This window comes from Penicillium griseofulvum, assembly GCF_001561935.1.
Source record: "Penicillium griseofulvum strain PG3 chromosome Unknown contig_95, whole genome shotgun sequence".
NCBI classification, from domain to species: domain Eukaryota; kingdom Fungi; phylum Ascomycota; class Eurotiomycetes; order Eurotiales; family Aspergillaceae; genus Penicillium; species Penicillium griseofulvum.
Window position 1 is genome coordinate 590,077 of NW_024467454.1, and position 27,488 is coordinate 617,564.

General features: G+C 47.8%; 9 protein-coding genes across 9 annotated transcripts; 5 read left to right on the forward strand and 4 right to left on the reverse strand.

Annotated features, from left to right (window-relative positions):
• Positions 1–758: 758 nt before the first annotated feature.
• Positions 759–3,778, forward strand: PGRI_057410 (Zinc finger, RING-type; the record flags this gene model as incomplete). Its single annotated transcript, XM_040793454.1, has 4 exons — positions 759–1,086; positions 1,156–1,343; positions 1,396–2,756; positions 2,809–3,778. The coding sequence occupies 4 exons, from the start codon at positions 759–761 to the stop codon at positions 3,776–3,778; spliced, it is 2,847 nt and encodes a 948-aa protein (XP_040648309.1).
• Positions 3,779–4,160: 382 nt separating this feature from the next.
• On the reverse strand, positions 4,161–8,448 carry PGRI_057420 (putative SNF2 family helicase/ATPase; the record flags this gene model as incomplete). Its single annotated transcript, XM_040793455.1, has 2 exons — positions 4,161–5,961; positions 6,014–8,448. The coding sequence occupies 2 exons, from the start codon at positions 8,446–8,448 to the stop codon at positions 4,161–4,163; spliced, it is 4,236 nt and encodes a 1,411-aa protein (XP_040648310.1).
• Positions 8,449–9,195: 747 nt separating this feature from the next.
• On the forward strand, positions 9,196–10,667 carry PGRI_057430 (glutathione synthase; the record flags this gene model as incomplete). Its single annotated transcript, XM_040793456.1, has 2 exons — positions 9,196–9,374; positions 9,425–10,667. 2 exons carry the CDS (start codon positions 9,196–9,198, stop codon positions 10,665–10,667), a joined length of 1,422 nt encoding a protein of 473 aa, XP_040648311.1.
• Positions 10,668–11,113: 446 nt separating this feature from the next.
• On the reverse strand, positions 11,114–12,409 carry PGRI_057440 (Aldolase-type TIM barrel; the record flags this gene model as incomplete). The annotated part of the gene is made up of 3 exons (XM_040793457.1): positions 11,114–11,200; positions 11,271–11,344; positions 11,401–12,409. The coding sequence occupies 3 exons, from the start codon at positions 12,407–12,409 to the stop codon at positions 11,114–11,116; spliced, it is 1,170 nt and encodes a 389-aa protein (XP_040648312.1).
• A 694-nt stretch (positions 12,410–13,103) lies between these two features.
• Positions 13,104–14,965, forward strand: PGRI_057450 (bestrophin family protein; the record flags this gene model as incomplete). The annotated part of the gene is made up of 7 exons (XM_040793458.1): positions 13,104–13,364; positions 13,459–13,606; positions 13,663–13,747; positions 13,809–13,934; positions 13,988–14,337; positions 14,389–14,562; positions 14,613–14,965. 7 exons carry the CDS (start codon positions 13,104–13,106, stop codon positions 14,963–14,965), a joined length of 1,497 nt encoding a protein of 498 aa, XP_040648313.1.
• Positions 14,966–15,601: 636 nt separating this feature from the next.
• PGRI_057460 (uncharacterized protein) lies at positions 15,602–16,151 on the reverse strand (the record flags this gene model as incomplete). Its single annotated transcript, XM_040793459.1, has 2 exons — positions 15,602–15,932; positions 16,006–16,151. The coding sequence occupies 2 exons, from the start codon at positions 16,149–16,151 to the stop codon at positions 15,602–15,604; spliced, it is 477 nt and encodes a 158-aa protein (XP_040648314.1).
• An 876-nt stretch (positions 16,152–17,027) lies between these two features.
• On the reverse strand, positions 17,028–19,277 carry PGRI_057470 (sugar porter family MFS transporter; the record flags this gene model as incomplete). The annotated part of the gene is made up of 7 exons (XM_040793460.1): positions 17,028–17,770; positions 17,828–18,283; positions 18,350–18,543; positions 18,603–18,747; positions 18,806–19,086; positions 19,164–19,187; positions 19,243–19,277. The coding sequence occupies 7 exons, from the start codon at positions 19,275–19,277 to the stop codon at positions 17,028–17,030; spliced, it is 1,878 nt and encodes a 625-aa protein (XP_040648315.1).
• A 2,552-nt stretch (positions 19,278–21,829) lies between these two features.
• On the forward strand, positions 21,830–23,185 carry PGRI_057480 (uncharacterized protein; the record flags this gene model as incomplete). Its single annotated transcript, XM_040793461.1, has 3 exons — positions 21,830–22,326; positions 22,378–22,702; positions 22,754–23,185. The coding sequence occupies 3 exons, from the start codon at positions 21,830–21,832 to the stop codon at positions 23,183–23,185; spliced, it is 1,254 nt and encodes a 417-aa protein (XP_040648316.1).
• A 2,165-nt stretch (positions 23,186–25,350) lies between these two features.
• On the forward strand, positions 25,351–27,012 carry gatA (4-aminobutyrate transaminase gatA; the record flags this gene model as incomplete). Its single annotated transcript, XM_040793462.1, has 4 exons — positions 25,351–25,601; positions 25,651–25,686; positions 25,739–26,901; positions 26,966–27,012. The coding sequence occupies 4 exons, from the start codon at positions 25,351–25,353 to the stop codon at positions 27,010–27,012; spliced, it is 1,497 nt and encodes a 498-aa protein (XP_040648317.1).
• Between the last annotated feature and the right edge of the window lie 476 nt (positions 27,013–27,488).

Here is a 27,488-nt window from a genome sequence, read left to right on the forward strand (position 1 = left end):
ATGACCTGGGAATGACTATAGCTAGAATAAAGTTGGCTGATTTATTCACTGGTCAATCAAATAATCCCTGTGCCAAAGAGCCTCATACCCGAAAAGGACTAAATGTGTGCAGTTAGCCAAAAACCACGCTAAAGGGTGTGCATATAGTCGGTCCCTGAATACCCTGCTTTCCATATATTGAATATCAGCGACTTTTACCTTCTTCGTCTCTCCTTCCTAGCTCGAGGAAATCTGATCCATAGAGCTGACTTTTGTAACAAAAGAAATAGGAGAAGATGGCTGCCAATGCGTGGAAACCTCCCAACAACTCTAGAGCGGATAAAATCCGGGGGTGTGAGGGCTTGAAACAGATATAAATATATTCGACACTCAACTTGGCTGTTCTCACACCCCTATCAACGATCTTGAAGGCCAAAAAGTGGGGCTTGCCCTATGTTAGACGTCCCACTTAGCGGATCTTCTCACGTGACTCTTGCCACGTGATTGGGTGCTATCACGTGGAACCGTGTTTCGACGCGTTTGGCGCTAAACCCAATTGGCCTGCATATGGCGTAATGTGACAGCCCTGAAGTGAACAATTCCTACATAATTACCTGTCCATTTATGGTCCCCTATGTCGTTGACAGTCTAAATTTGAGAGGAGATTATTGACAAAAAACATATACCCCCTGGGTACAATTCTACTTCTCCAACATCCCACAATACCCCCATCTTCATCCAAAACGTGCATCGCCTGTGTTCGATGAAGCTAGAGAAACATGGCAGGAAAACGAAAGTCTAATGTCGATCCTGACGAAGATGTCTTGTATGCACAGTCTGGACGTGCCCCAAAATCCACTCGTACAGCTCCGACTTTGAACACTGAAACGACCAGCTCGGGCCAGAGATTTGGTGAGACTGTCGACTACATTTCGTTGGACCAGGATACCAGCTCAGGCCAGAGGTTTGGCGAGTCTGCCGAGTTTATTCCACTGAATCAGCTGTCGCAAGTAGCTGGTGCTGATGAAGATGACGAAGCAGCGCTCGATGTGATTCAAGGATCTCAGGACGTGGATGGAACCTCTCTAACAAGCTCCATCCTCTATGGTACGCTCTTATTAATGATCTTGGTTCCTTACCTGTTCTCTAGAAACTATACTAAATAACCCCAAATAGGTGTTATTTCTACAAAAATCGTTGGTGTACGCTTCTATAGGGGTCGTGCCAACCCAGGTGAACGTGTCATCATACACCGGGATGCCAATAATCAATATGATAGCAATGCTATTAAGGTTGAAAACGTCATGGGCGCCCAAATCGGCCACATTCCACGACAGATGGCAGCCAAGCTGGCAGCGTATATGGTAAAAGATTTTTAACCATATTGCTTCCTAGACATTGCTAATACTCATTAAGGATGGTCGCGATCTCATTATTGAAGGCACATTGACTGGTGCTATTGGTGATTTTACATGTCCAATGGACTTGAAATTGTTTGGATCTCGCGATCCTATCAAACGATCCAATCTGAAGCAACGTATGCAGAAAGACAAGCTTCCAGTTCGCCAACTCAACGAGCTAGAACGCGAGGAACGCAAGGCAGAGAAGGAAGCTGAGAAACAGCAGAAGGAGGCAGCAAAGAAAGCTCGTGCCATGGCTCTTGGCAAAGCTGCAGCACAATGGCAAGCCAACCAGAACTCGGAGTATGCGAACCTCTCGACCCCAACGGGACTTGATGGCGAGCAAAATGAGAGCTTAGAGGAACTCCTCAACCAGAGCTCCACCTTCAATCCCCGAGATATTGGTCAGGTTGTAGAGACCTTTGGACAAAAGGAGTCTGACCTGATCAATATGCCGATGGTCGATACCCCAGCCGGCCTTTCCACCCAGTTACTTCCGTATCAGCGCCAAGGACTAGTTTGGATGATCAAGCAAGAATCACCAAGCCTTCCCACACGGGGAACCGACGATATCGTGCAGTTGTGGAAACGGAAAGGCAATGACTTCCTCAATGTCGCAACAAATTATGTCACGGCCACGGAGCCAGCTCTCGCCAGCGGTGGCATCCTTGCTGATGACATGGGATTAGGCAAGACAATTCAGATCATCTCTTTGATTCTTGCAAATGCAAAGCCTCTCACTGCAGACTCCTCTAAGACCACTTTGATCATTGCCCCTGTTGGTGTTATGAGCAACTGGAGAAATCAGATTCAGGACCATGCCCACAAAGAAACTGCCCCAAGCGTCTTGATCTACCACGGCTCTGGGAAAAAGGAAGCTGCGAACTTGGCAAAGTATGATGTTGTGATCACCAGCTACGGAGCCCTGGCCCTAGATTTCAATCTGAACGCCAGGCAAACGCCTGCTAAGGGCATCTTTTCTCTGCACTGGCGTCGTGTAGTACTTGACGAAGGCCATATCATCCGCAATCCCAGTTCCAAGGCCTCCCTTGCGGCTTGTGGTTTGCGAGCCGACTCCCGCTGGACTTTGACCGGAACCCCCATTATCAACACTCTCAAGGACTTGTATGCGCAAATCCGTTTCCTAAAGTTTTCCGGTGGCTTGGAAGACCTGGGGATGTTTAACAGTGTCTTGATTCGACCCTTGACTGCGGGAGAGCCCGAGGCTCGACTCCTTCTGGAGGCTCTCATGGGTACCATCTGCTTGAGACGTCGGAAGGACATGAGCTTCATCAATTTGAAGCTGCCCGAGATGACATCTCGTATCATTCGAATCAAGTTCAACGCCCATGAAAAGGAGAAATACAGTGCTTTCCAGTATGTATCGAGTGACTACCCACACAAATAAAGTTACTAATAACAATCATAGAACCGAAGCCCAAGGTGCTCTTCTCGACTTCAAGGACAAAGACGGCAAGACGAAGTACTCTCACCTCCTTGAGGTTCTTCTCCGTCTTCGTCAAGTCTGCAATCACTGGGCGCTCTGCAAGAACCGCATTGACAAACTCATGGGCATGCTAGAGGAACACAAAGTCGTGCCTCTAACACCTGAGAACGTCCGTGCTCTACAAGAAATGCTGCAGCTCCATATCGAAAGCCAAGAACAGTGTGCTATCTGTCTCGACAACCTTGAGCAACCCGTCATAACCGCCTGCGCCCACTCCTATTGCCGGGGCTGTATCGAGCAGGTCATCGAACGCCAGCACAAGTGTCCACTCTGCCGCGCAGATATCAACGAAACCAACACACTCGTCTCCCCAGCTGTAGAACTGGGTGAAGACACAGACACCGTTGAGGCCGACCCCGACAGTCCAAGCAGCAAGATCGAAACCCTAGTTAAGATCCTGACAGCCCAGGGCCAGGCGCCAGGCACAAAGACCGTGGTTTTTAGCCAATGGACCTCATTTCTGAATCTCATCGAGCCACACCTTAAGCAGCGCGGGGTTAAGTTCGCCCGTGTAGATGGCAAGATGCAATCTGTGAAACGCGACATCTCCATCAACACATTTTCCAACGACCCTGAGTGTACCGTACTCCTCGCAAGTCTGAGCGTGTGCAGTGTTGGTCTCAACCTCGTTGCGGCGAATCAGGTCATTTTGTGTGACAGCTGGTGGGCGCCTGCTATTGAAGATCAGGCTGTCGATCGGGTGTATCGGCTTGGGCAGAAGCGGGAGACGACGGTCTGGAGACTGGTTATGGAGGATAGTATTGAGGAGCGGGTGTTGGCGATCCAGGAACGTAAGAGGAGCCTTATGCTTGCTGCTTTCCGGGAGACGGCAAAGAAGAAGGCTGAGGATAGAGGTACTCGTGTTGCAGATCTTGAGGCTCTTTTGCAATAGAGGTATTGTGTCTTCGAAGTTGTCGACATAGGTGACAAGAGAATGGTTTCATCTTACTTCTTTTCTCTATCTCCCTGTTGCCCTGTCTACATGTATGTATGTTGAGAAAAGGATATTCTTAATTTTTTTAATACTTTGTACCTTTTGTATGACATGTCCATACAAAGGGTACCTAATTTCGAAATTTTTCGTTGACTTGAGAATTATCGTTGACTGGGGAGGCCCAACACAGGGAAGATGTGCTACGCGGTTGGCAAGATTATTACATATATGCAGACATAATATATGTAACCATTGGCGGATTTGGGTATCACTCAAAATAAAAAAAGAGAAGAGAAAAAGAAAGAAAAGGGAAAAGAGCCTCCTTGACACGAACTCAAGATCACTGGAAAGCAGAGCGAAGTTGTCGTCGGCGTTCCAACTGCTCTGCCACAGATTGTTGCTCTGCAACTGTCAACATGTCTTCAGGATCAAGCTCGTCGCCGCAGAGCTTTATGCTGAGGATTGACTCAGCGCATTTAGACCGGAGTCTCTCCATCATCCCTGCATCCTTTTCGGATGCAAGTTCATCAATACCACCTTTCTGGGAACTCTCTTGCCAGGGGATCAGATATTTATCCTCGGCTTTCGACCCCATCCGAGCGATATGCTTGTCATCAAGCAGTCGGCCCGCAAGCTGGCTCTTGAAGACAGTCTTGCCATACATTTTCTCCTCGATGGTTCCGCCAGCAATAAGTCGGTATACAAAGACCGGCTTTGTCTGTCCAATTCGATGAGCACGTCCGACCGCTTGCTCTTCACAGGTAGGGTTGAATAGGAAATCAAAAATCACAACCCGATTAGCTGCGTGGATGTTCAAACCGATGCCACCAGCTTTAGTTGAGACAAAAAACACATGAATGGAGTTGTCATGGTTGAATTTGCGAATTATCTCATGACGATCAACTGTTGCCACTGTGCCATGAAGTAGATGATACTTTCTTTGCGTTATATCCATCAATTTCGCCAGATAGTGCAACGTTGGAATACTAGATGAGAATACTAGGACCTTATCCCCGACTGCGATTGCGTGGTTGATTATTTCATTCAGGATCATCACTCGGCTGGATAGGCTAGGATCCAGCAAGTTAGGAACTTTGCTGCATAGATCGTCCAGTTCAGATACCGTCGACCGTGGAAGAGTTACCGCTTCGCTCGTCGCGTCCAAGCTAGAATTAAGGCCATGATCATCAACACTGGGACTTCTTGGTCTTTCAGGTACGCTTTTAGTTGCTCGGGTTTCCAGGTTTTCCTTGAGAAGGGCCGGATGATTGCAGCAGAGCTTAATAGGGGACAGCCAGGACAGGAGCTTCGAGCTCACATTCGCGGTCTTGCCTTGTGGTATACCTTCAATGACGAGGTTGTACGCAGATTTTTGGAAGTCTGTCAGCTCGAAGTAAACTGAGAACTCGTATTTAGGTGGCAACTTGTTTGCCAGTACAGACATATCCGCTCGCTGTACCTTTGGGTCGATGATCCTAAGGAAAAGCTCCTGGCGCTGAAGTGCCTCTCTTCGGTCAGCCCTGGTACTCTCAATATGCGAGCCATTTTCGATTGGGACAATGAAAGTATCGTTGAAATCAGCAAAGGGTCCCAGGTATCCGGGAGCAATCCACTCAACCATCCAATAATAGTCTTTTAGGCCATTAGATAGTGGAGTCCCGGACAAAGCAATCCGTTTCCGGGTGCGGATGCGGCAGGTTGTCTGAGCAAGCTTAGTTGTGTTATTGCGTAACACCTGAGCTTCATCAGCCACAACAAGATTTGGGCTTTCCAGCAGCAAACTCTTGACATATTCATTGATGGATTGTTTTTGAGGATCCTCGTTCTGGCCCACATTGTTCCCAGTGAGAATGCGGAACATTTCGTAACTGATGATCAGTACACCACCCTCGTCATTCCAAGCACGGATCTCTTCAGTTCGGTCAGGGATCATGTTGGAATATTTTGCCAGAATGGGGCGGACCTTGCCGAGGTTGTGGTCGTCGGGGGACCATATTTCAAATTCCCTGCACCAATTCTGAATAAGTGATGCCGGACACAGTATCAGCGTTTTGAGCTGTCGCAATTCTTCGGGGATTTGGGCTCGAATGGCCGGATTCTGCGATGCCCCAGCAGTGGAAATAGTAATTAGAAGTGAGATTCTATGCAGGCGTTAACAGACCCCCAATAAGTCAGACAATCGCCAGAACTTACACTTGCATGGTCTTTCCCAGCCCCATGGTATGGGCTAACAAGCACCCTTCTGGTCGTTTGTTCTCGACAATTTCCCGGAACATAAACTGAACCCCATGGAGCTGATGTGGCTGAATCTGGCTGCCGATAAATGGATCAATCTCTATAACAGGATCCCGGAATGAAACTGGCTTTGCGGGTAGGTGCTCATAGTCAACTCGGGATCGGAGGGCCCGTTTGGCCTCATTTTGTCTTGCCTGTCGTTGCTGGCCAGCTTTTTGAGCCCGATTCAGAGTCATCGATGGGGCCATTCTCTTGCGCTTTGGCAACTGGTGCTGGGGGGGTTCCTGTTCATTAGACCGGACATGAGATCGCGAAGCCTGCCATTTTCTGTATCCCTTAACAAGATCATTCAAGGATTCGAAGAATGGTGAGATTTGATCTTCACCAAGGTCCTCTTCCATCGCTGCAAGCGCAGTCTTGATCTGGTTTTCTGGTACGCCGCCGGAAGGGATACGGGTAACATTAATCCACGACAAGAACATAGTGGTCATCAACATGATACAATGGCTCTCGTCAGGATCAACTCCCGCCATTGCCGGTATACTCTTTTCCATGTTTTTCAGCGCGTCTCGCGTAAATTCTGGATAATCCCAGGGCATATAATCCACGAGAAGCGTTGAAATTTGGTTGACCCGGTGTTTCGGCAGAGCTAAGAGGGCTTTTGCTAGCAGGTGAAGGCGATTTCCACTCTCCTCCATACTTGGCCATTCCATATGAGAAACGTCGTCAAAAAGACGCACAGCCTCATCGGTTCCACTGTCATTGTCACTTGTCGAAACCATAGATTCAAGTGTTTGGCGGCCCATCGGGTTAATAGGATACGTATTTTCCTCTATCTGGGTCTTGGCTTCGCACTCCTTCGAGGGCAGCGCCACGTCCCGGTCAAACGGTAGAATTGTCATCGGCGTTAGTAGCGAAGTTGAATCATCTTGGTGGACGCTATCTCTCTCTAGGCGGCGCCTCTTGGCGACCGGGGGTTCGTAATTCTCTTCTTTATAGAAGAGATGGCTGAGGTCCTCATCTGAAGAGTAGTCGCGGAACGGTCCACCTTGAACAGCTGCGCGAGGAAGTGAGACTTCTTTATCTCGTGCAGCGACGCCGTCTTCGGGATCGGAAATAAAGTCTGCAAGGTCGCTATCTTCCGATTGCTCTGATGATTCATCTTCCGCCTCTTCTCCGGTGTCATACACCGAATCCGAATCCACATCAGAAGTCGAATCCGAACTCAAAGTCTCTTCGCCGTCTAGATTCACATCGGGTTTAGCTGGCCGTAGGGTTCGTGGCGGACGAGCAACTTTTGGCGGGGGTGTAGGTTGCTCGAGAACAGAAAACTTCCATTTATCCAAGAAAATATCAACGACAGTGGCGTCAAGACATGCACATGCTTGAAGTAAAGATGAACGGGATGAATGTTGCGCCTCGGCAAGTGCTTGACGGAGGTCTTGACAACGTTTCTCCAGGTGGGCGAGCCGTGTCGAAATTCGATTTTTCATGTTCGGGAGCTGCTGACCGTTGATCCAAATTTGAAATCCCTTTGGCAGCTCTTTTGGCAGCCGAATTTCGTCAAAATATGTTTTCCGTGCGCTAATGTATTCATCGACGATTTCATTGAATTCGGCATCTTCCAGGGTCTCAGAAGTATCCAGGGGAGTATCCGGGCGGGGTTGTCCCTCATCCTCTTCCATTTCCTCGCGACTATCGGTATCGTACTCACTTTCGGAGCTTGATTCTCCAAAGAATGGGAGGACATCAGCATCATTCGGGGGATAAGCCTTTGCAAGATAATCAAAGAAATCTTCTTGCCCAACCGCGGGAGTCGGATCAGGTAGTTCGTGAGCTAGACCTATCTTCAAGGGAGAAGATGTGGGTGGTTGTTCCACAATAGTGGGCTCCATCCGGCGAGGTCTCTTTTCCCCCGTTTTGGCCGGTGAAGGGCCAGCAGGAAGAGGGCTGAGGTCGGAGGGAATGTCTAGAGAGACAGTGGGGTTGATGGGAACATCAAGAGAGGCGTTATTGGCAGGATTATCAAGAAGTGGGGTGGCGTTAATAGGATCATCGAGGCATTCTAGTGAAAGTTGCTGTTCCTCGGGATGTGCATTGGGGGGAGGCTGCTGCTGCTCTAATTGGAACTTTGTCGATCGTCGTTGTAACCATTTACTGGCTTTGAGGATATACTGGCGTTGCGCAATAGCCTTCACGCCTAGTTCTTTGACATGATCGTCTGTGATCTCGAGAAAACTTGAGCCAGAGATGGAGTTTTCTCGGAGAGAGCTCTCCAGAGCCACAAGATCTGGGGAAGCCAAATTGTATGACCAGTCCCCAGGCTTGTCATGGCAGATAAATGTAACAATCTCGTCAACTGTCCAGTCCTGGGGGTCTTTGGCTAAAGACATTTTTGTTGGGGGGGCCTGTACTGGATTAATGGGCGGTTCAAACGTGTCAGGTACGCATTTGTCTCAAAGACGCGACTGTGCAAGAGACAAGTTTGAGACAGGACGTATGTTCCACTCACCATTTTGAGGCCCCCAGGTCAACTTAGAGTCAAAATAAATGCAAAAGTGTTAAAGCTGAGTTCAATGAGAGATAAAGAGATGGCAGTGAAGCATTAAGAAGGATATGTCAAAGCTAAGTGAGCGAGAAGATTGAAAGAAAAGAGTGGGGGGCAGGAGGAGATAAAAGAATGGAATAAAGAGAAGAAAGGCAACATTCAAAATAAAACACGTCCACATCCATAACTCTCTTCCCAAGATCCTTCCCAATCGGTATTATGCATGAAGCTCTTTTTTTTGTGCCAGTGTTTGTATAGGCGGTGAGCTATTTTGGGAAAGAGGAGGCAATTAGTCTCCAAAAAAGGAAGGCGGGAGATAAGGCGGTCTCGTGTACTTTGATGCCTCAGGTGTCCATAAATGCCCCGCCAATTACAAATCCCCAAGGTCCCGGAGCTTCGAGGATGGAATCTTTGAGTCTACAAAACTTAGTCTGTTGAGTGTTCTGTAAATCAATTTTTGTTCAGCAATATGGCAGAACCAATTTATTCAACCTATCCGCCAAACCTATCTCCGGCTCAACAAAAGTTTCTTGTCACATTTGTGAAAGACTGGGCCATTCAAAATGGTCTTGCTGTTCGACCATCCCCAGCAATGATCCCATCTGGGGCGGATTCAAATGGGGTGTTGGCTACAAATGCGCCAGTGACTTTGTTCCCCAGTCCGTTCCCCAGAAATTGTTTTGAGGAGGCGACTGCTCTCCAAAAAATCTACAACGAACTCTATGCTAGGATTACATGCAATGAAGAATGGCTAGGGAAGATCGTGGAAGGGTAGGGACACATCTGCTCTAACACGGTTCATTGCTAATTATTGCCCATAGCCTCATTGAAGTTGATGACTTTGTCTCAAACTTATGGAAAGTTCATCTAGATGTACAGAAGGAGGGATATGTTCAAAACCTATCACTGGGCCTCTTCCGGTCCGATTACATGGCCCATGTTCTGCCTACAGGTGCCCCGGCTCTAAAGCAAGTTGAATTCAACACGATCTCGTCATCGTTTGGGGGACTTTCAGCTCTTGTGCGACAAATGCACACCGAGCTTCTTGCCTCGCCGCCGGGTTCATCCATCAACTATCCGCCCCATCCTCTACTGCAATCCGAGGTTCCACCAGAGAACACCGCAGTGGAAACCCTCGCAGCAGGATTGGCAGCAGCCCATGAGGCCTACGGGGTGTCTAAGTCCATCCCGGCACTCCCTCTTTGCGTTCTCTTTGTGGTCCAGGACACAGAACGAAACGTTTTTGATCAGCATGCACTCTCGAGACAGCTCAAGACAATTCACAACATTCCAGTCTTCCGTGTGGCTAGCGTGGATGTTTTGGATCAGACATCCATTCCCAGCTCAAATCCCTCGCGACCATTGTTATACCAGCCCCCTCACTCCCCCGACTCAACCTTCGAGGTAACAACTGTTTACCTTCGGGCTTATTATTCACCAGATGAGTACAAATCTACCCGTGATTGGCAAGCCCGAACTCACCTGGAGCGCTCGGCGGCGATCAAGTGTCCCACTGTGCTCAATCAGCTGTCTGGCTGCAAGAAAGTCCAGCAAGTTTTAGCAGAGCCGACAGGGCCAGATCATCTGTCAAGCTTCTTGAAAGGCAATGACGCCGCGCTTGTTGAAAGAGTCCGAGATACCTTCGCCCCGCAATATGACCTGTCGGTCAACAGTCAAGGTCGTGATCTAGCGCTCAATCCAGATACTGCCCTGAACCATGTGCTCAAACCACAACGTGAAGGGGGTGGCAACAATGTCTACAAAGCCGATATTCCAGACTTTTTGCGATCCATGCCAGAATCTGATTGGAGAGGCTGGGTGCTTATGGAACTCATCAATCCTGCAGCCAATGCCCAGAATGTTGCCTTGCGGAATGACGGCGAGGTTCTTCGAGGCAACGTCATCTCAGAGCTTGGTGTCTACGGTACCATTCTTTGGGAGAATACTGGGAAGATTTTGCACAATGAGCAAGGTGGGTACCTGTTGAGAACTAAGGGCAAAGAGGTGAATGAAGGTGGCGTAGCCGCAGGATTCTCCAGCTTGGACAGTGCTCTATTGTTCTAGATTTAGATACATCTGACGTTTATAATATACACTATTCACTTATTTAAATACATGTACAAAAGATCTTAGAATAGGTAAAGCCCAGGCAGCTCTGCAACATTTTCTTTATTGTCCAAGTCCGAGAGCATAGCTCTCATAGAGCAGTTGAATCTAGGGTTTCCGCCCTGTTGAAACTTGCATCATCCTCGAGGACAGTCAGCTCCATGGTCCAGCAAGAGTTTAACTGTCTTAATATTACCGGAATGCGCAGCAGAAGCCAATGTAGTGTATTCATCATATTTGAGAACAGAGATGCGGCCTTGCCATCTAGGGGTTTCATGGTTCCAACTAGACTGCAGAGCAGAGACAGAGCCCAAAGATGGGTTCAACCACATAATAGCAATACAAAAGGGTTTTATTTCAGTGGTCATATTCCCCTGCAGCAGTTCAAAATATTCCTTGATCTTTTACAGTTTTGATCGGAAGTTTGCCCGACAGGCTTCGAGACCAGACGGCCCATCATAAATCTCTTTCTCTACCAGTCGAGTATTTATCTGGAGCATATAGGTCAGTTCACTTGTAATTGAAGGTTCCAAAACAGCCAGGGCACATATGCAGACGTACGTGTTCTTTTCCGAGCTCATCAACACTCTTTGCCCCGAGAAGTCGCATGCATGTTTTGGTCTCGTTAGTCAATACTAAGTTCTGTCAGTAGATGGCTTCGCAAAAAAACCCAAAGTTTGAGTGATCATACTTTGCAATGTTCTCTTTACCCCGTCCACTCCTCCAGCTCCCAATCCCCAGAGCGCAGCTCTTCCTATTCCAACACCGCGTGCGCCCAAACAAAGAGCCTTAACCACATCAGTTCCCCTCTTGATGCCGCCGTCAACCCACACTTCAATCTTGTCGAAGACCTCGGGGCAGTATTTCCGAATTTCGAGCAGGGTATGGACAGCAGGAGGAGCCGTGTCGAGAGACCGACCACCATGGTTTGAAAGGATAATTCCTTTCACCTGGGGTGTATGTAGGGTAGCAATATACGCATCTTCGTGCGTTTGGATGCCCTTGAGAACAACGGGGAGATCGGTGTGCTTTGCCAACCACGCGAGGGTCTCTGTCCATGAAAGAGCAGGATCCATTCCCTTGAACACTGGGTCTGCAGCCGGGATTATTTCCCCGGTGTCATTTTTGTCAGTCTGGTACGGAGCCTCAGAACTAATGACATTGCCGCTGCGTTCATCGTCCTCTCTTTTCCCGGTCACGGGGGAATCCAATGTCAGGGTAATAAATTTGATTGCACTCAATTTATTAATTCGAGCGAGCATTCGTTCACTCTTGGTTCGATCGTGCTGCACATACAATTGCCAGCCAAATGCTTGGCCCGGGGCGGCCCCCGCAACGATTTGCTCCGGTGTCATTGATGCACTATTGGAAATGATCTGCAAAGCACCGAAGCTACGACATGCCTCTGCGATTCCAGCCTCACCCGAAGGGTGCCCTAGTCGGGCCATAGCTGCAGGGGAAACATAAATTGGAATAGACACATGATTGTCTAACAATTTAGTGTTTAAATCACATTCGGTGCAGTCGACAAAGACTTTTGGCCTTAATTGAATGGAGCGGAAAACCTCGGTGTTTTTGTGCTTGCTGATCTTGTCATCGCATGCCGAATAATAATAGGCCCATGCCTTTTTGCTCACAACTTTAGTGGCTGCATCTTCAATCTCGTCTAAATTGAGCAAGGTTTCGACAGGCTTCTCCATTTTTGCAACGTGGAAAAGGTAAAAGAGCGGGAAAAAGGACAGGGGGGTGTAAGACGAAGCCGGATCCTTTGGCTCTTTTTGGATTAGTGCCAAGTCAGCCCCCACGCAATTAATATACGAACTACTATAAAGCACGGCGTACTCCGGTATAAACGGTGAATATAAAACCACATTGGTACGAACTATTTAATATTACTTGAGCTTAATTATAGAACATTGGAAGTATGGAGTACTCCGTACAGACTAAATGATCATCTCCCACGTTTCTTTTTCTCTCCGGGATTGGCAAAAACGGTTTTACACTTTAGGGGCTTGGATCTATGATCTATAGTATTAGCCCTAGTCCAATCGCGATCCGAATGATTCAGACATTCTCCATTCAATCCGCCTAAACCAATAGAAGACAATTAAAATTTCCCCTGAAGGCTAAAATTAAACATGCGGACGTGTCCGTTAGCTCCACCTCAGTCTAGATCTCCATAAAACGCCCCTGTCAAGCGAACGCCATCGTTTCAAATTCGCTTCCCCTTATTTTTTCCGTTTTTTCTTCTAGTTTTTCACTGTTTACTATCCTACTTTCGTTTCTATCTTTCCTTTCTTCTTCAATCTATTGAAATTTGAACCGGCCGTGTCCCGGATTCATTCACCTTCTTTATCACCTTTATCTTTCCTTTTTGACATTTGTCGTCTCATCATGACAGAAGGCCACAGTGCCCCTCCAGCTGATGCTCCGGCAGCAGCAGCAGCAGCGGACAATGGTGCTGCACCAGTTCCCGCCGATTCGCGCTCTCACGCCAACCATAATCATCATCACGCCAACCATCATCATGAGAAGGAGCAGGACTCCATTGGACGTGTGACTCCTCGGCCGACATTCTTAGAACATCTCGCTACCTCGAGAGACTCGCAGTTTCAACTTGATCGACGGGATTCGAGTGAACTAGATCGATACTTTGTAAGTCAATGGCATTGTGATATAGAACAGGAACAAAAGAATACGAATATGGAATTGCATAATAAATTGACAATCTAACACATTCTTTGTCTAGCATGGCCCCCGAAACATGGAAAAGCACTCCAAATGGCCCATCATGATGCGTATGCACGGTAGTGTCATGCCGAAAATGATCATGCCAATTTTGGCTGTCGCTACTTGGTCGACTGCTGTTACTGTCTTTTCGTGGAAGGTCCATAACCGTGAGTCGTCCCTGACAGAACAATGAATTTAGAATTTACATTCTAACTCGCACTAGTTGGTATCAACAACATCCTGCTCACCGTGCTGGGTTTCGTGGTGGGTTTGGCTTTGTCATTCCGCAGCTCAACTGCATATGAAAGGTATACATATTGTCTTTTCAGTTTCGACTCGAACAATACACTAACTCGGCTTGCACTACAGATGGGCAGACGGGCGCAAATACTGGGCCCAGCTCATTCAGACATCTCGCAACCTCTCGCGTACAATTTGGATTAATACCAACGAGAGAGAAGGCGAAGAGGGAAAAGAAGATATCTTGAGAAAACTGTACGCGATACCTCAGGTCCAATTTTGGAAATATTCTAATAAGCTCTGTATAGCTCTGCGTTGAACCTCATTCTCGCCTTCGCCGTCGCCCTCAAGCACAAGCTCCGCTTCGAACCCGATATCGCCTACGAAGATCTGGCTGGCTTGGCTGGACACCTCGACACTTTTGCCCGAGATGCCCACGACCGCGCCGTTGTCAACCCTCCTCCTAAATCAATTTGGAAGGCTACCGGAGAGTACCTCGGCGTCTCCTTCGCCGAGTCAAACCCTCGGAAGTACGTCAAGCGGTCCAAGAAGCCTCTTGGACATTTGCCCCTGGAGATCCTTAACCATCTGTCCGCATATATCGACTCAATTGTAGCCAACGGTACTCTGGTTTCAACTCTGCACCAAGGACAAGCTAGTAAGTCTCTAGTTCCCGAAGTTGACGTGTTCCAACTCTAACCCGAAAAAGTCACCATGTTGTCCACCTTGAATGAGGTTTTGACCGGCACAGAACGTGTCCTGGACACCCCCCTGCCTACCGCATACAGCATTGCCATTGCCCAGATTTCATGGATCTACATCCTGGTACTTCCATTCCAGCTCTACAACGTCTTGGACTGGATCACCATCCCAGCATCAATTGGTAAGAACCCCACTTACACAAGTACCCGAGCAATTCTAACAAACCCAAAGTGGCTGCCTACATCATCCTCGGCTTGGCTACAATCGGTAGTGAAATTGAGAACCCATTCGGTCACGACGTTAACGATCTCCCGCTGGATACCTACTGCCGACAAATCGCCGTGGAAATGGATATCATGACTGCCGTCCCCCGACCAAAGGTTGAGGACTTCATGGCGCGCGCTGAAAACCTCGTTCTATTCCCTCTTAGCCAGTTGGGTTACCCTGAATGGAAAGATCGGACCGTCGAGGATATTCGTGGTGCTCTTAGAACCAAGGTGGTTGTCAGTCCCTCGGCTTCGGAGTCAGATACATCTACAATTGTGGAAAATATCCGCCCCAAGACCACCGAATCATCGGTCTAATCTTACAAAAAAAAAATCGTCGCCAACCAGGGAGAGGTACAAGAGGTCTTCTTGGCAGTGGACGGGAGGTAATCGTGCATTTAAATAAGCGGCATCAAATTGTTTGTGGTATATTGAACAGCGTGTGAGTTATGGCGTTTCATTTGAGTCATTTCGACTCCGAATCGAACAAAAAAAAAGGGGAGTTCTTTTATCTTGCAGTTGCGTACATAGATTGATATTGGCTCCGAATTCGATTCCTTTTCTTTCTGATTGCGCACGAATGTGTGAAAAGTGCCATATGCCTTCCGCCACAAATGTAGGCCAATGTGCATTGCGATCCACGGAGCCACAAGCTCAGTGTCGAGCACTCAATCATTCTAAGGCTCACGGTATCAAACCAAGTCAATATCGCTCCATTCGGAGCTGGCATCATCGTCGCATGTATCGTGGGGACCACTACTGCAGCCCTACAGCTACATCCATGCCACTCCACTAGTCCCACGCAGTATGCACGACAGCACCCGCGGCTTGCGACGATCGGATGGGTCTCGGCAAGATCCGAGGGCAATCCCTTGACAAATAGCCAAATATAGCGTAGCCACATCTCGGTAATTATTTTCCATAGTACTCCCTTGAGGAGTACAACCGACAAGTCTAGGGGACGAACAGGTCGGCCCCAGAGCCAGCAATCAGAGCGCCTAGGAAATTTCCTTTGGCGCAAACCCTCCATGCAACATCTGCAGAGCCTGCCGTTCCGCCACCAATCCATGAGCTCACTGCGCTCACGACGGCCGAGGCGTCCTCGCGAGGAACGCGAATCCACACAATATTGTGCTTCGTGCTTGGGGAAGCATTCTCGATTTTCAAAATGTCAATCGGAATCGCTGTTCCTGTCAGGCCGAGGAATTGCGATAATGCGGAGGAGAGGTAGGTTCGTGCGGAGAGGGGATCGAGGGGTTGTGGGACACTTCCTGGCTGTAGTACACTGAGATTTTCGATATTAGCTTGATTCCCAACAAAATCTCCTGTTGAAGAACGAGGAAAGGCGGATAGCTTACAGCTTCAGCTTGAGGTATGTCCAGGGTGGATTGCGCGACGTAAAATGAATTGTCTTTGGCTTTTGCTCTGGGGCTTTGCGCTTGGCGGGTTCCGTTAAAGGGACGTTTGTGTCGATTTCCATGTCGCCCTGTGTATCCCCTGTCATGCTGGGTGGTTTTCCGAACTGTTCGTGGAAGTCGGCGGTTGATGTTCGGCCGGAGCTCCAAAAAAAACAGTGACGGGATTTTGCGTCACGGGATCAAACAATAATCGAGTCGTATCAAAATGATGAGCCAGCGAGTGGGAATTAACAAGCTCTAGATCCAAAATTCACGCTAGGTGTCTCGTGTCTTGACAGCGGCCTTTAATATTTGTGTCGCGCGCTGCAAATAGGCTTCTTCGCCGTCGTCTCCGATCTCCAGATCGGCCACACACAATGTTTTCTCTCGTGATTTCGCCCCGCGAATGACTTCCACGTTTGATTTTGGGACTTTGAAGATCTAAAATTTGTCGGGTTAAATAAAATTGGTGACTTTGTTTCATAGACAAGACGGAAAGCAGGAAAACACATCAAGGGTAATCCCCACCTCTGCGAAGATATGTGACACTGCAATATTAGCTGCCCCGTCGCGTGGAACAGCAGCCACGGAAATCTCGACTTTATCGGAGCCCACCTTTGTAATACCTGTACGGCGAGCAGAGGAGTTTGGCTTCACGTAACACGGGATGTGGAGGTTAAATATTTTGCGAGAACAAGGGGTTTTGCTGGCGATGAGGCGGAGGAAAGGATATGAGGACATTTTTAGTTGTGGCTAAGGCAATACTACATAGAATTGTGGATGTGAAATGAAGGGGTTTGAGTGATATTGAGGTAAACTAAGGGGTACTGTTGGTAAAATGACCCAAGACGGTCATAGTTCAGCCCTAAATGACCCAACCTCCTCTTCTGAAACCCACAGGGAATGAAATCCCATACACATAAGAAAATAGAAAAAAGCAGCGATCCGATTCTGTAGATCGCGAGTTGAATCTTGAGCGGCCATCAAACATGTTCGGCATGGCGTTCCATCTGTGCGTTCGCCTGCTTGCCTGGACCAGGAGGTGCGACATATTCTTGGGTCACCTGGTAAAGTTCCGGGCAGACCGCATCCTTGCGCATGAAAACATACCGTTTGATCCACCACGGGAGAACCTTGGTAAGCTGGTATTTGGCGTGGGTTCGAGTCGGGACGCCAAACACATAGTCCAGTTCTTCGAGGGAGCGCTGCATGGTCTCCGGCATAAACAAGAATATCAAGGCAAATGCGACGAGATTCAAGCCGGCATAGAACCCGAAGGCACCCTGCGGAGTAAAGGCTCGCAGCATCCACGGGAACGTCAAGGAGAGAACAGATGCCCAGAAGTTGTTGGTTGCCACAGCCCAGGCCATTCCAACTTCACGGTGAGACAGCGGGAACACCTCGGCAGAGTAGGTGAATGGAACAGGGCCTTCTCCGGGGGAATAAAACGCATCAAAGAGGTAGACGAAGAATGCAATCATTCCAATGTGCGCCTTACTGCTTACCGGAATCCAGAAACAGAATCCAGCTGCGAGAAGCGTCCAGCACATCTGTGGGAAAGTGAACAGCAGCAAACCTCGTCGGCCAAATGTATCGATTGTCCAGACGGCGGGCCAGGCAAACGCGAAATTGATAAGTCCGAAACCAAATGAGGCAAGAAGTGCTTCGATGTTGGAAGCACCGGCCAATTGGAAGATAGTTGAAGAGTAGAACGAGATAATATTGACTAGAAAGTAAGCATATAATTAGATCAATTCTTCTATTGTCTCAGGTCTGTACTTACTTCCGCACATCTGCTGGGCGATCATCACAATGCCAGAAGCTTGGACGGCACGACGTAGACGGGGCACCGTGAATAATTCCACAAACCGAACGAACATGTTATCAGTCTTGGAGAATCCTGACTCGGCAATCAACCGCTTCTCCATCTCCAGCTGGGCATGGATCCGATACAAATCCCGGGCGGCCTGCAAAGGGCTATTGCGCAGTCTGAGAAGAGACGCAAAGGCTTTCTTGTGGTTTTTCTTGGTCATCAACCATCGTGGAGACTCGGGACAAAACCAGATACCAAGAAGCAACGGCACAGCTGGGATAAATGCAGAGCCTAGTTGTAGCCGCCAGGCAATGTCACCTGTGTTGGCCACAATGAGATTCGCACAGGTGCCAAGGAAGATACCGAAGGCTGTCCAAAGCTGCCATGACATAACCAGGCCGCCTCGAATGTTGGTAGGTGCGTTTTCTGTTGGGTGAAGTTTAGCATTGGTATGATATCCATGATCGATTGGGATGTAACGAAAGAACCTACCAGCCGAGTAAACAGGAACAGTGACTTCCTTGAGACCCATGCCAAGTCCAAGAAGAACACGACAGGCAATGAGCTGACCCCAGTGCTGAGTAAAAGCGGATCCCAAGGGGGCTAGGAGACTGAAGATTGCAGCCATGAAGATTGTACCACGACGGCCGAGGATATGGTTCAGGGGATCGGAAAGCCAAGCAACACTATAGGGTGGGATATAAGTAAGAAGAGTACTTGAACGTACAACAAGTATATAACTCACAACAAGCAGATAGTAATGTATGGGACCGCATTGATAAAACCGACAATCCACTGGTTACGCTTGCAGGTCTCAGGGTTAGGGCAGTGAGGCGAGTTATTTGGAATACCAAATTGGACATCGAAGGTCAGGTTAGCACCGTTTGAACCTATGAGAAGGATTAGCCAAGACTGTGCCTGAATGTTTAGACGTAGTATTCTTCTGACCAGTCTGATCCCAGCCTTGAATAGCTGCCGAGATTGAGTTCAGAATGATAGTGTAGTACAACGCGAAAGGGTGTTTCCAGCGCCGAGAGTGCTCCTCATTAAGAACACGACGGTCATCATCATCGAGGTCGGAAATTCCTTCAATCCCAGCTGGGGTCTGAGCTACCATAGCGCCTTTCTTCAAGATAGGCAAGATATCCTCGAGGCCATGTTCGGTAGCATAAGCCGTGACATCAGCCATGAGCTGACCGTGGGGGATTCCGGCGAGGGGGTTTTTGATCCTATTGCATATCAGTCTGACCTGGACTCAAAGAGTAGAGTCAACTAAGTTAGCACAGAGTCAGGCTACACTACTTACTCCCCAGTGACATTCTCAGTCATTCTAGTAGTGTCAGTACAGAGCTTGGGACAGGCTTGTGGTCACCGTGGTTACATACCCTCCAACCGCGTCAGTCTCGGTTGGATCAGACATAATGATGGCTGACAGTTTTCTGTCGATGAGAAAAGGCTAAGGAAAGATACTGTAGATGAAAATTATTGTGAAAATTGATGGAATGTAATCAACCTATGAGTATGGTTCGAAGGTTGAGACAGGTGGAGGAGGAAGGGTTAAGATCAATGAGCAGAAAAGGGAAGGAGCTTTAACAACAAATTGAGATGGCAATCACCTGCCCAGGTGGGCATCAGAAAAAAGTTTGGATAATCGATTATGTATGCGATTATGTATGCGCCGACGTGATTTTACGTATGCTAGCAAATATTGATGTGAAGTTCTCAGACAACCAAAAAGCCTCAACTCAATTAGAAATAGCCCTGGTAGCCCTTTGTGTGAGCATACAGGTGCTACAGATATAATAATCTATTCATATGTCCCATTGCCCCATTTCATTTACCACCGGCCTTGTATTCTAGAGATATTTAGGGTTATTTCCTCATATAAGTCCCTGTAGGTAGGTCTAAATAAAACACCGAGCAGAAGACTAAGGCTTAACTGAAGACAGTTTTTAAAATAGAGCTTTCGAAAGTGAGCATAGTCGATGACTTCTGGTCGAAAAGTTTCAGCTACAGTCAGCAAAGAAACACAAAAGGCGTCTGGAAGATGACAAGTTTCGAGGATGCCCAGGTGTCACACCACGTTGGAGCGTGGTATAAAAGGATGTCCCCAGGCAAATTCCCCGCAATTTCAAGGCTCTCATATAACCTTCTTAGTGCGTGACTTCTGAGTTAAAATAGAAAAAAACAAGATATACCGTTAAAATGTCGGAATGTTGAATGTCGGCAAGGGCTCCGGGTCCTGTCGAGTTTATGGACCGGGAAAATGCATGGTAGTCCCAGCATATATCTGCCCAATAGCAGGCAAGTCAGCATGCATATTCAGCCATTTGGTACGCGAACAGCTGCAAGTCTATATACTTCATCTCAACTGGGCGATTAAATGTTACATAAACTGGACCCGATGTTGTGGTACACTGTTCCACGGCAGTTCGCTACACTTGTTTGGATTTATACCAGGTACTCCTTGTCATTGTTTCTATTTCCTCCTCTAATCCATAGTCCGAGACGATTCATTGAGCAGTAATGAATGAAAATTTGGAATTGGCTATATGTTAGCGTAGATAGGCATATTCTCGAGCATTGGGGACCAAGCCCTGTTTCATACTCTTTGGGGTTCTTCCGTCATCGATATTTTAGTCTCAATTTGGCCAATAAGTCTAGAAAATGAAGGAACCATCTTGAAGTCTTCCATGGTTGGCTAGGGCCTGTATTTTAGTTAATGGTGTTCGTAGGATAAAACGGGCCATGATCGGCATGTCGAACTCTCGTGTGAAAAAAAACTCAACTACTTCAGGCAATTGTTAAATATTTGGGAGCAAAATCTGAGACTAAGGGTTTCGAGGTATATCTCATGACCTTCGTGGGATGCTACGAGGCCCTTGGCAAGCATAATTCCTAGGTTGTCTATATCGTACATAGATCTGAATAACATGATATCGAAGGCAAACCATAGAGAAGTGGATATTTGACCGATCCATAACAATAAGGCCTAGCATATAGAGAAGATTAAATTAGAATGTACTATTAGAAAGAAATGAAAATACACAAGCCTAGAACACGGAGTAAAACGAAAAATGAGTCGGGAAATTAGCGGGCAAGGATAATTTTTGCGGAGTACTTGGGTTTGCCTCATCCATGGATGTCTTGGCCTACTAATTTGCATGTGCCGGTTATATTAAACGCCTCTTATATCGAGACAAGTAAGACTTAAAATGTGAATTTAATGTGGAGAATAAAATATAAGATCAACTTGGAAAGTAATTGCTCCACTGATAGAATTTCTATTCCATATACGGAGTAGAGTATAATGAGATTGGAATTTAAAAGATTAATGTAAGCCTCGGCCTTAAACCTCGGCCACATGTCGGAAAAAGCTCCAGGTTACATTTAAATTGTAAAGAGGTCAATGCTTTTAGCTTTTTCACTCTTTACAATGATTCGATGGTCGATTGTACCTGAAGCGAGGACAAGGGGGGGTTCCTTTATATTATAGCCTCTCACGGACCTCTGATCATAGATCCTAAAAGCACAGTGGGGCTGAAAAGGGAACTATGGGGGTATGTGTCCACCTATCAGTGTCCATGACATCCCACTTTACAACAACTTTCGGCTGTGTTGCCATTTTTGATATGGTCTCGAGATATTAACTTCTTCTAGATGTCGATTTATTGGCTCATCTTTGGGAGGCTCCTCGGATTATGTGGCCTCCCTCGAAACTACTTTGATCTAATGTTTCTATGAAATTGTGGCAATCCCCGCCCTACCATCCCTGTACATTATATCTACCCCATGTCCTAGGTGGCTTGATTTCTCTTTCCACAATCTACCCAATATACCCGTGTGTGGACTTTCTTGACTCTCTTCGTTTCTTGACTTTTCCCATTGTTGGCTTTAATTATGGCGGTGGCACTTGCCTAGACAGATTGTCTATTTTCCTTGCACTCCGATCCTCCTGGCACAAATAGGATCATGAAGCTCCCTCCGGCATCCATCGTGGCGTCATGGCCAACCCCGAACTATATCGACCCTCCCACACGCGGGCATGGCGTTCTCGTGGTAAACATCATCTGTCTAGCCTTAGCGTTTCTTGTCGTCTCCCTACGGTTATACACCAGGCTCCGGATTACATGCAGTGCCGGTCTCGACGATCTGCTTATTGTTATCGGTCTGGTCTTTGCCATCGCAATGGCAACCATCACCTCAGTCGCAACTGAAGATTGGGGCATGAACCGCCATGTCTGGGACATTGAGGTGTTGAAACTCATCACTATCCAGAAATTGAACCTCTCCTTCCAGATACTGTTCTCGCTGTCATCTTGCTTCACCAAGATCTCTCTGCTATGGTTCTGTCGGCGACTCATCGGAAAGGGCAAATTCGGGCTATATAACCGGGCGTTCATTCTATCTATTGTCTTCGTTGGAGGTTCTAGTCTGCTATTCACTCTTATCAGCATCTTTCAGTGCACGTGAGTGGGTCGTTTTGTGTGATCTCGGACCATGGTTAATGTTTCCTATAGTCCTGTCAGTGCATACTGGCATATTGACCCCCCGGGGTCATATCGCTGCATGGACGATGGCGCGATTGTCTTCTCCGCCAGTGTGATCAACATCTTTACCGATTTCCTGGTCACAGCTCTACCAATGCCATTGATATGGAGTCTAAAACTCCCCGCTCGTCAACGACTCGCCGTTATATCTATCTTCGGCCTCGGTGTCGTGGTCAATGTAGCTGGCTCTGTCCGAACAGTATATGTATGGAAGAGTATGGTAGTCGGTTATGATGCGACCTGGCTTGGGTGGCCGGTGCTGATCGCTGCCGTGGTGGAAATCAGTCTGGGATTGGTGAGAGACCTACAGTTTCGCTCGAGATATTTAATGCTAATAATCGCACAGATCTGCTCTTCAGCCCCGGCCCTCCGTCCCCTCGTCGCAGCCTTCCTCCCCCGCCTCCTCGGCTCAACCCGAAATATCAACTCCTCCTACAATCAACGGACTCGCTCCCACAAGCTCTGGTATTCAACCGGCCGCTCTCGAGCATCCCGTGTTATTGGCGATGATTCACGCCCACCCGGCTCCAACAGCGATCGGTTTGAAATTATGCGCACCATCGAGATGGAGAGCTGGACTGAGTCACGACTCGCGAATCATGGTAAGATGGGCCATGATTATGATATCACGTCCGATAACCACAGCCGTCCCATCACCCCTGCGGATAGCATTGACACAAAGAGGAGCATGGGTTATGCCTCTCATGTAAGTGCTAGCTCCTCTATCTCTGGGCCGCGCGATACGCACTCTCCTTTCGATGATCGGCAGTCTCATTAGCCGCACTGTTTTACTACTATCTTTTCTTTACTTTTTTTCTTATAAGTGAACATTTATGTAACTTTAGCCTGGACGACTTGATCGCGCTAGAAAGGATATTCCACATGAAAAGGGATACACCTTGTACATATATTTAATACTATCATGACTCTGATGATCACTTGTTTGACGGATGGACATGATTCCTTCCAATTCCAGTATGCGGTCAAAGGTATGAAAGTAATCTGTATGGCATAGGATATATAGCTAGCCCTGTATATCCATACGAGCCCTATATGTATGTCATGTATTGTGCTCACCGGGCATTTTCCAAAGCAATGATCAGCCTCGATTTCGGGATTTGACATGTTCATTACCAATTTGACCATGCGCCGAAATCTTAATGTTGCGCTAGTTCCAACCTTGCAGACTTGAGTGGATTATGATCGGCGCATAGGGCTTTCCAAGGCTGGCTGGTAGAGTGAGCTTCTAGATCACTTCCATTGACTACATGTATGTGCCCCCCTGAGAAATCAAATATTCAACGGCAAGTGTCAGTTCGCTAGATATCCCGGCTATTGAGAAGATGATTCAAAATGTTGCTTTCTGGCCACTACAGGTCAAGTAGAAGATATATGTACCAAATCTTCATCATGAGGCTACATATACTAGTACACGTCGGGTGTTGTTAGCGACATCTAGGTGATCGAATGAAAGTATTGGTCTCGGATTATCATAGCCAACAAAGTTGAGATTCAATATTAAATAGACAGGGGCAGAAAATGCCTGTACTTGGGCGATATTGGCGCCAGTTATAGAACCCTAATTGATGGTTTGATATGCCCATCTTTGTTCTATGTTCCAAAATTCAATTTCCTACCCACAACAATATATTTATACTCGGCGTCACACCTAGCCAGACATAGCAATACTATGTAATGTATCACATACTATCCCTAGCTATACGTAGAAAATCCATCTGTACAACTTGCGCTTTTTTTTCGCTATATAACTGAGAAAAGCGAGATATTATCTAGAAAAAAAAAGCACATATCAGATATCGGAGAAGATTACTGAGGGTACTAAAAAAATAATACGACATGGCCGCCTAACTATGATCAAAAAGGAAAATTATCTCATTATTAAAATGACAAAAAAGATCTGGACTTGCAGGGAATCGAACCCTGGACCACTCCCATGCTAAGGGAGTATTATACCACTAAACCACAAGCCCAGTTGATTGGTTGCTTGTGGGGAATAGTGTATCAGGAGCCAAAAGGAACTTGGGGGATAGATCTGCTGTTTAATTGACACAAACCCCTTTCAAACTAAAACAAATGAGATAATCTGGCTAATTGGTTCTTTATTCTGTTCATTTTTTTATACTCTGTGGTAAAAGAGTAAATCAACTCCATAGTGCATATATTTATTGGGATCATCTACCGATATATATTTATAGCATTAGGATTCCAGAGCAAGTCCCGTGGAGAACAAGACTGATCACTTGAGTCAATGCGTAAAAGAACTACATATGTACATATGAAGCACATCACGTACTATAAATTGCGGTGAAAGCCCCCCGCACCTTAACCCCAATACAGACTCGCATACCTGTGGACATCTCCAGGGCTAGACATTCAAAGATAAGATATGCCAAGACTTTATCTTATCGTGGAGCTTTGGTATCGATGGATGATCTACGACAGGGGTCATGACGCTGAGACTTAACTTTTCGTCCTCACGTTACTCGACCCCAATTGAGACAGATAGAATACCCCCATTCAAATGGAAACTTTTACCATATAGATTTGACCAAGAATCCACCAGCGTACACCTTCTCAATTCGTCCAGATACCCCATCGGATACTCGGCGTTTCGCTGTAGATTGCAAACCCCTGATTGGTCAATATCACCGAAACAGCAGCATCATACGCGGGGAGAAGCTATTGAGCTATAGGATAAGGCCGATAACATTCTCCAGTTGCACCAAGTATAAAGCCACCCCGCGCCTGTTGCTGTTCCATTTTATCTCATCTGTCCTACATCTGTCCTCCATTGCTCCCCCCCCCTGCCCAGCTATACCAATTGAGCGTTCCTTTCTACACCGGATAGTTCTTAGACCGCTGTTCTTTTCCCGCGTCATTCATCTCATCCTCTGAATTCCCCCCTTCACGTTTAAAATCGCAATGTCCTCGGTCTTCCGTGCCAGCACACGGCTGCGCTCCGCAGCTCGCCTCCCGGCAGCTCGCACTCTCTCCACCACTGCCGGTTTGCGTGCAGCGGAGAAGCCTTACTTCCCCAATGAGCCTACCGCTCCATCCGTCTCGGGCACAATCCCCGGACCTAAGAACAAGGCCGCCGCCGCCGAGCTTAACGAAGTCTTCGATGTTCGCAGCTTGAACATGTTGACTGACTTTAACCAGTCCATTGGAAACTAGTATGATAGACACCATCCACCATTAAGACTCGACTAACCCTGCCTCTAGCATCGCTGATCTCGATGGAAACAAGCTCCTTGACGTGTAAGTAATCAATCACAAGTCAATTGAAAACAGTGAAGCTGACCCCAAGTAGCTATGCTCAGATTGCTTCCATTCCCGTTGGATACAACAACCCCCACCTCAAGAAGATTGCTGGATCGTCCGAGATGGCCTCCGCTCTGATTAACCGCCCGGCGCTGGGTAACTTCCCTTCCTCGGATTGGGCCCATGTCCTCAAGACTGGTGTCCTCCGTGCTGCCCCCAAGGGCTTGGACCAGGTCTTCACCGCCATGGCTGGCTCTGATGCCAACGAGACTGCCTACAAGGCGGCCTTCATGTACTACCGCCAGATGCAGCGCGGTGGCCCCGATGTTGAGTTCACTGAGGAGGAGATGCGCTCCACCATGGAAAACCACAGCCCTGGCTCACCCCAGCTGTCCATTCTATCCTTCAAGTCTGCCTTCCACGGACGTCTCTTCGGTTCCCTGTCCACCACCCGCAGCAAGGCCATCCACAAGCTGGATATCCCTGCCTTTGACTGGCCCCAGGCCTCTTTCCCCCAGCTGAAGTACCCTCTGGAGGACCACGTCCAGGAGAATGCCGCCGAGGAGCAGCGCTGCCTGGCCGAGGTTGAGCGTCTCATCAAGGAGTTCCACAACCCCGTCGCCGCAGTGATGGTCGAGCCCATCCAGTCCGAGGGTGGTGACAACCACGCCTCTCCTGCCTTCTTCCAGGGTCTCCGTGACATCACCAAGCGCACTAACGTCCTCTTCATCGTCGACGAGGTGCAGACCGGTGTTGGTGCCACTGGTAAGTTCTGGGCCCACGACCACTGGAACCTGTCCTCTCCCCCGGATATGGTTACCTTCTCCAAGAAGGCCCAGACTGCCGGTTACTACTTCGGTAACCCTGCTCTGCGCCCCAACAAGCCCTACCGCCAGTTCAACACCTGGATGGGAGACCCAGCCCGTGCCCTGATCTTCCGCGGAATCATTGAGGAGATCGAGCGTCTTGACCTCGTTGAGAACACCCGCATCACTGGTGACTACCTTTACAGCGGTCTCTCCCGTCTTGCTGAGAAGTACCCCGAGCACTTCCAGAACCTCCGTGGTAAGAACCAGGGTACCTTCATCGCCTGGGACACACCCAAGCGTGACCAGTTGGTCGCCACGGCCAAGTCCTTCGGTGTCAACATCGGTGGCAGTGGCGTGTCTGCTGTCCGTCTGCGCCCTATGCTGATCTTCCAGAAGCACCACGGTATGTCAACCTTCTCTTTTCCTGATGCCAATGACCCACTTACTAATGTATCTTTCTCCTACAGCCGATATCCTCCTTGAGAAGATCGAGCAGATCGTCCAGAACATCTAAACAAATGCCGGCAATGACGTTTAGAAGTGATCGGGCGTTTTCGAAATTGGTTTAATGAGCGTTTTTCTCCCTTTCTTTTTGCTTACTTTTTCATTTTTCCCTTTGGAGGATTCATATTTGTCCCTTTGCTATGACTTTTATGTCACTACAAAAATGCCATGTATATCTCTGGACATGTGCTTGTCAATTGAGTTATGACTCGAACCGAATCATTGGCGCCGGAGTAGGGATATTTACCCCGCAAGCCGTTTTTCTATCTTTTATGTCCCTATTCGTAGAAACTGGAACTAGAAACTCCAAAGTAATCCGAATTCCGAAGAAAATCCGAATCCGCCGCGTGTGCCCTTGTAGTACAGTAAATAATATGAAGAAAAGTAGATAATGCTTCCCATCCGAAACTCCGAACGACCAGCAAGATTGTCGAATCCACCCTCATATTGCCTGTCTTGATCGAAGCAATGGTGTGTGTGCTGTCA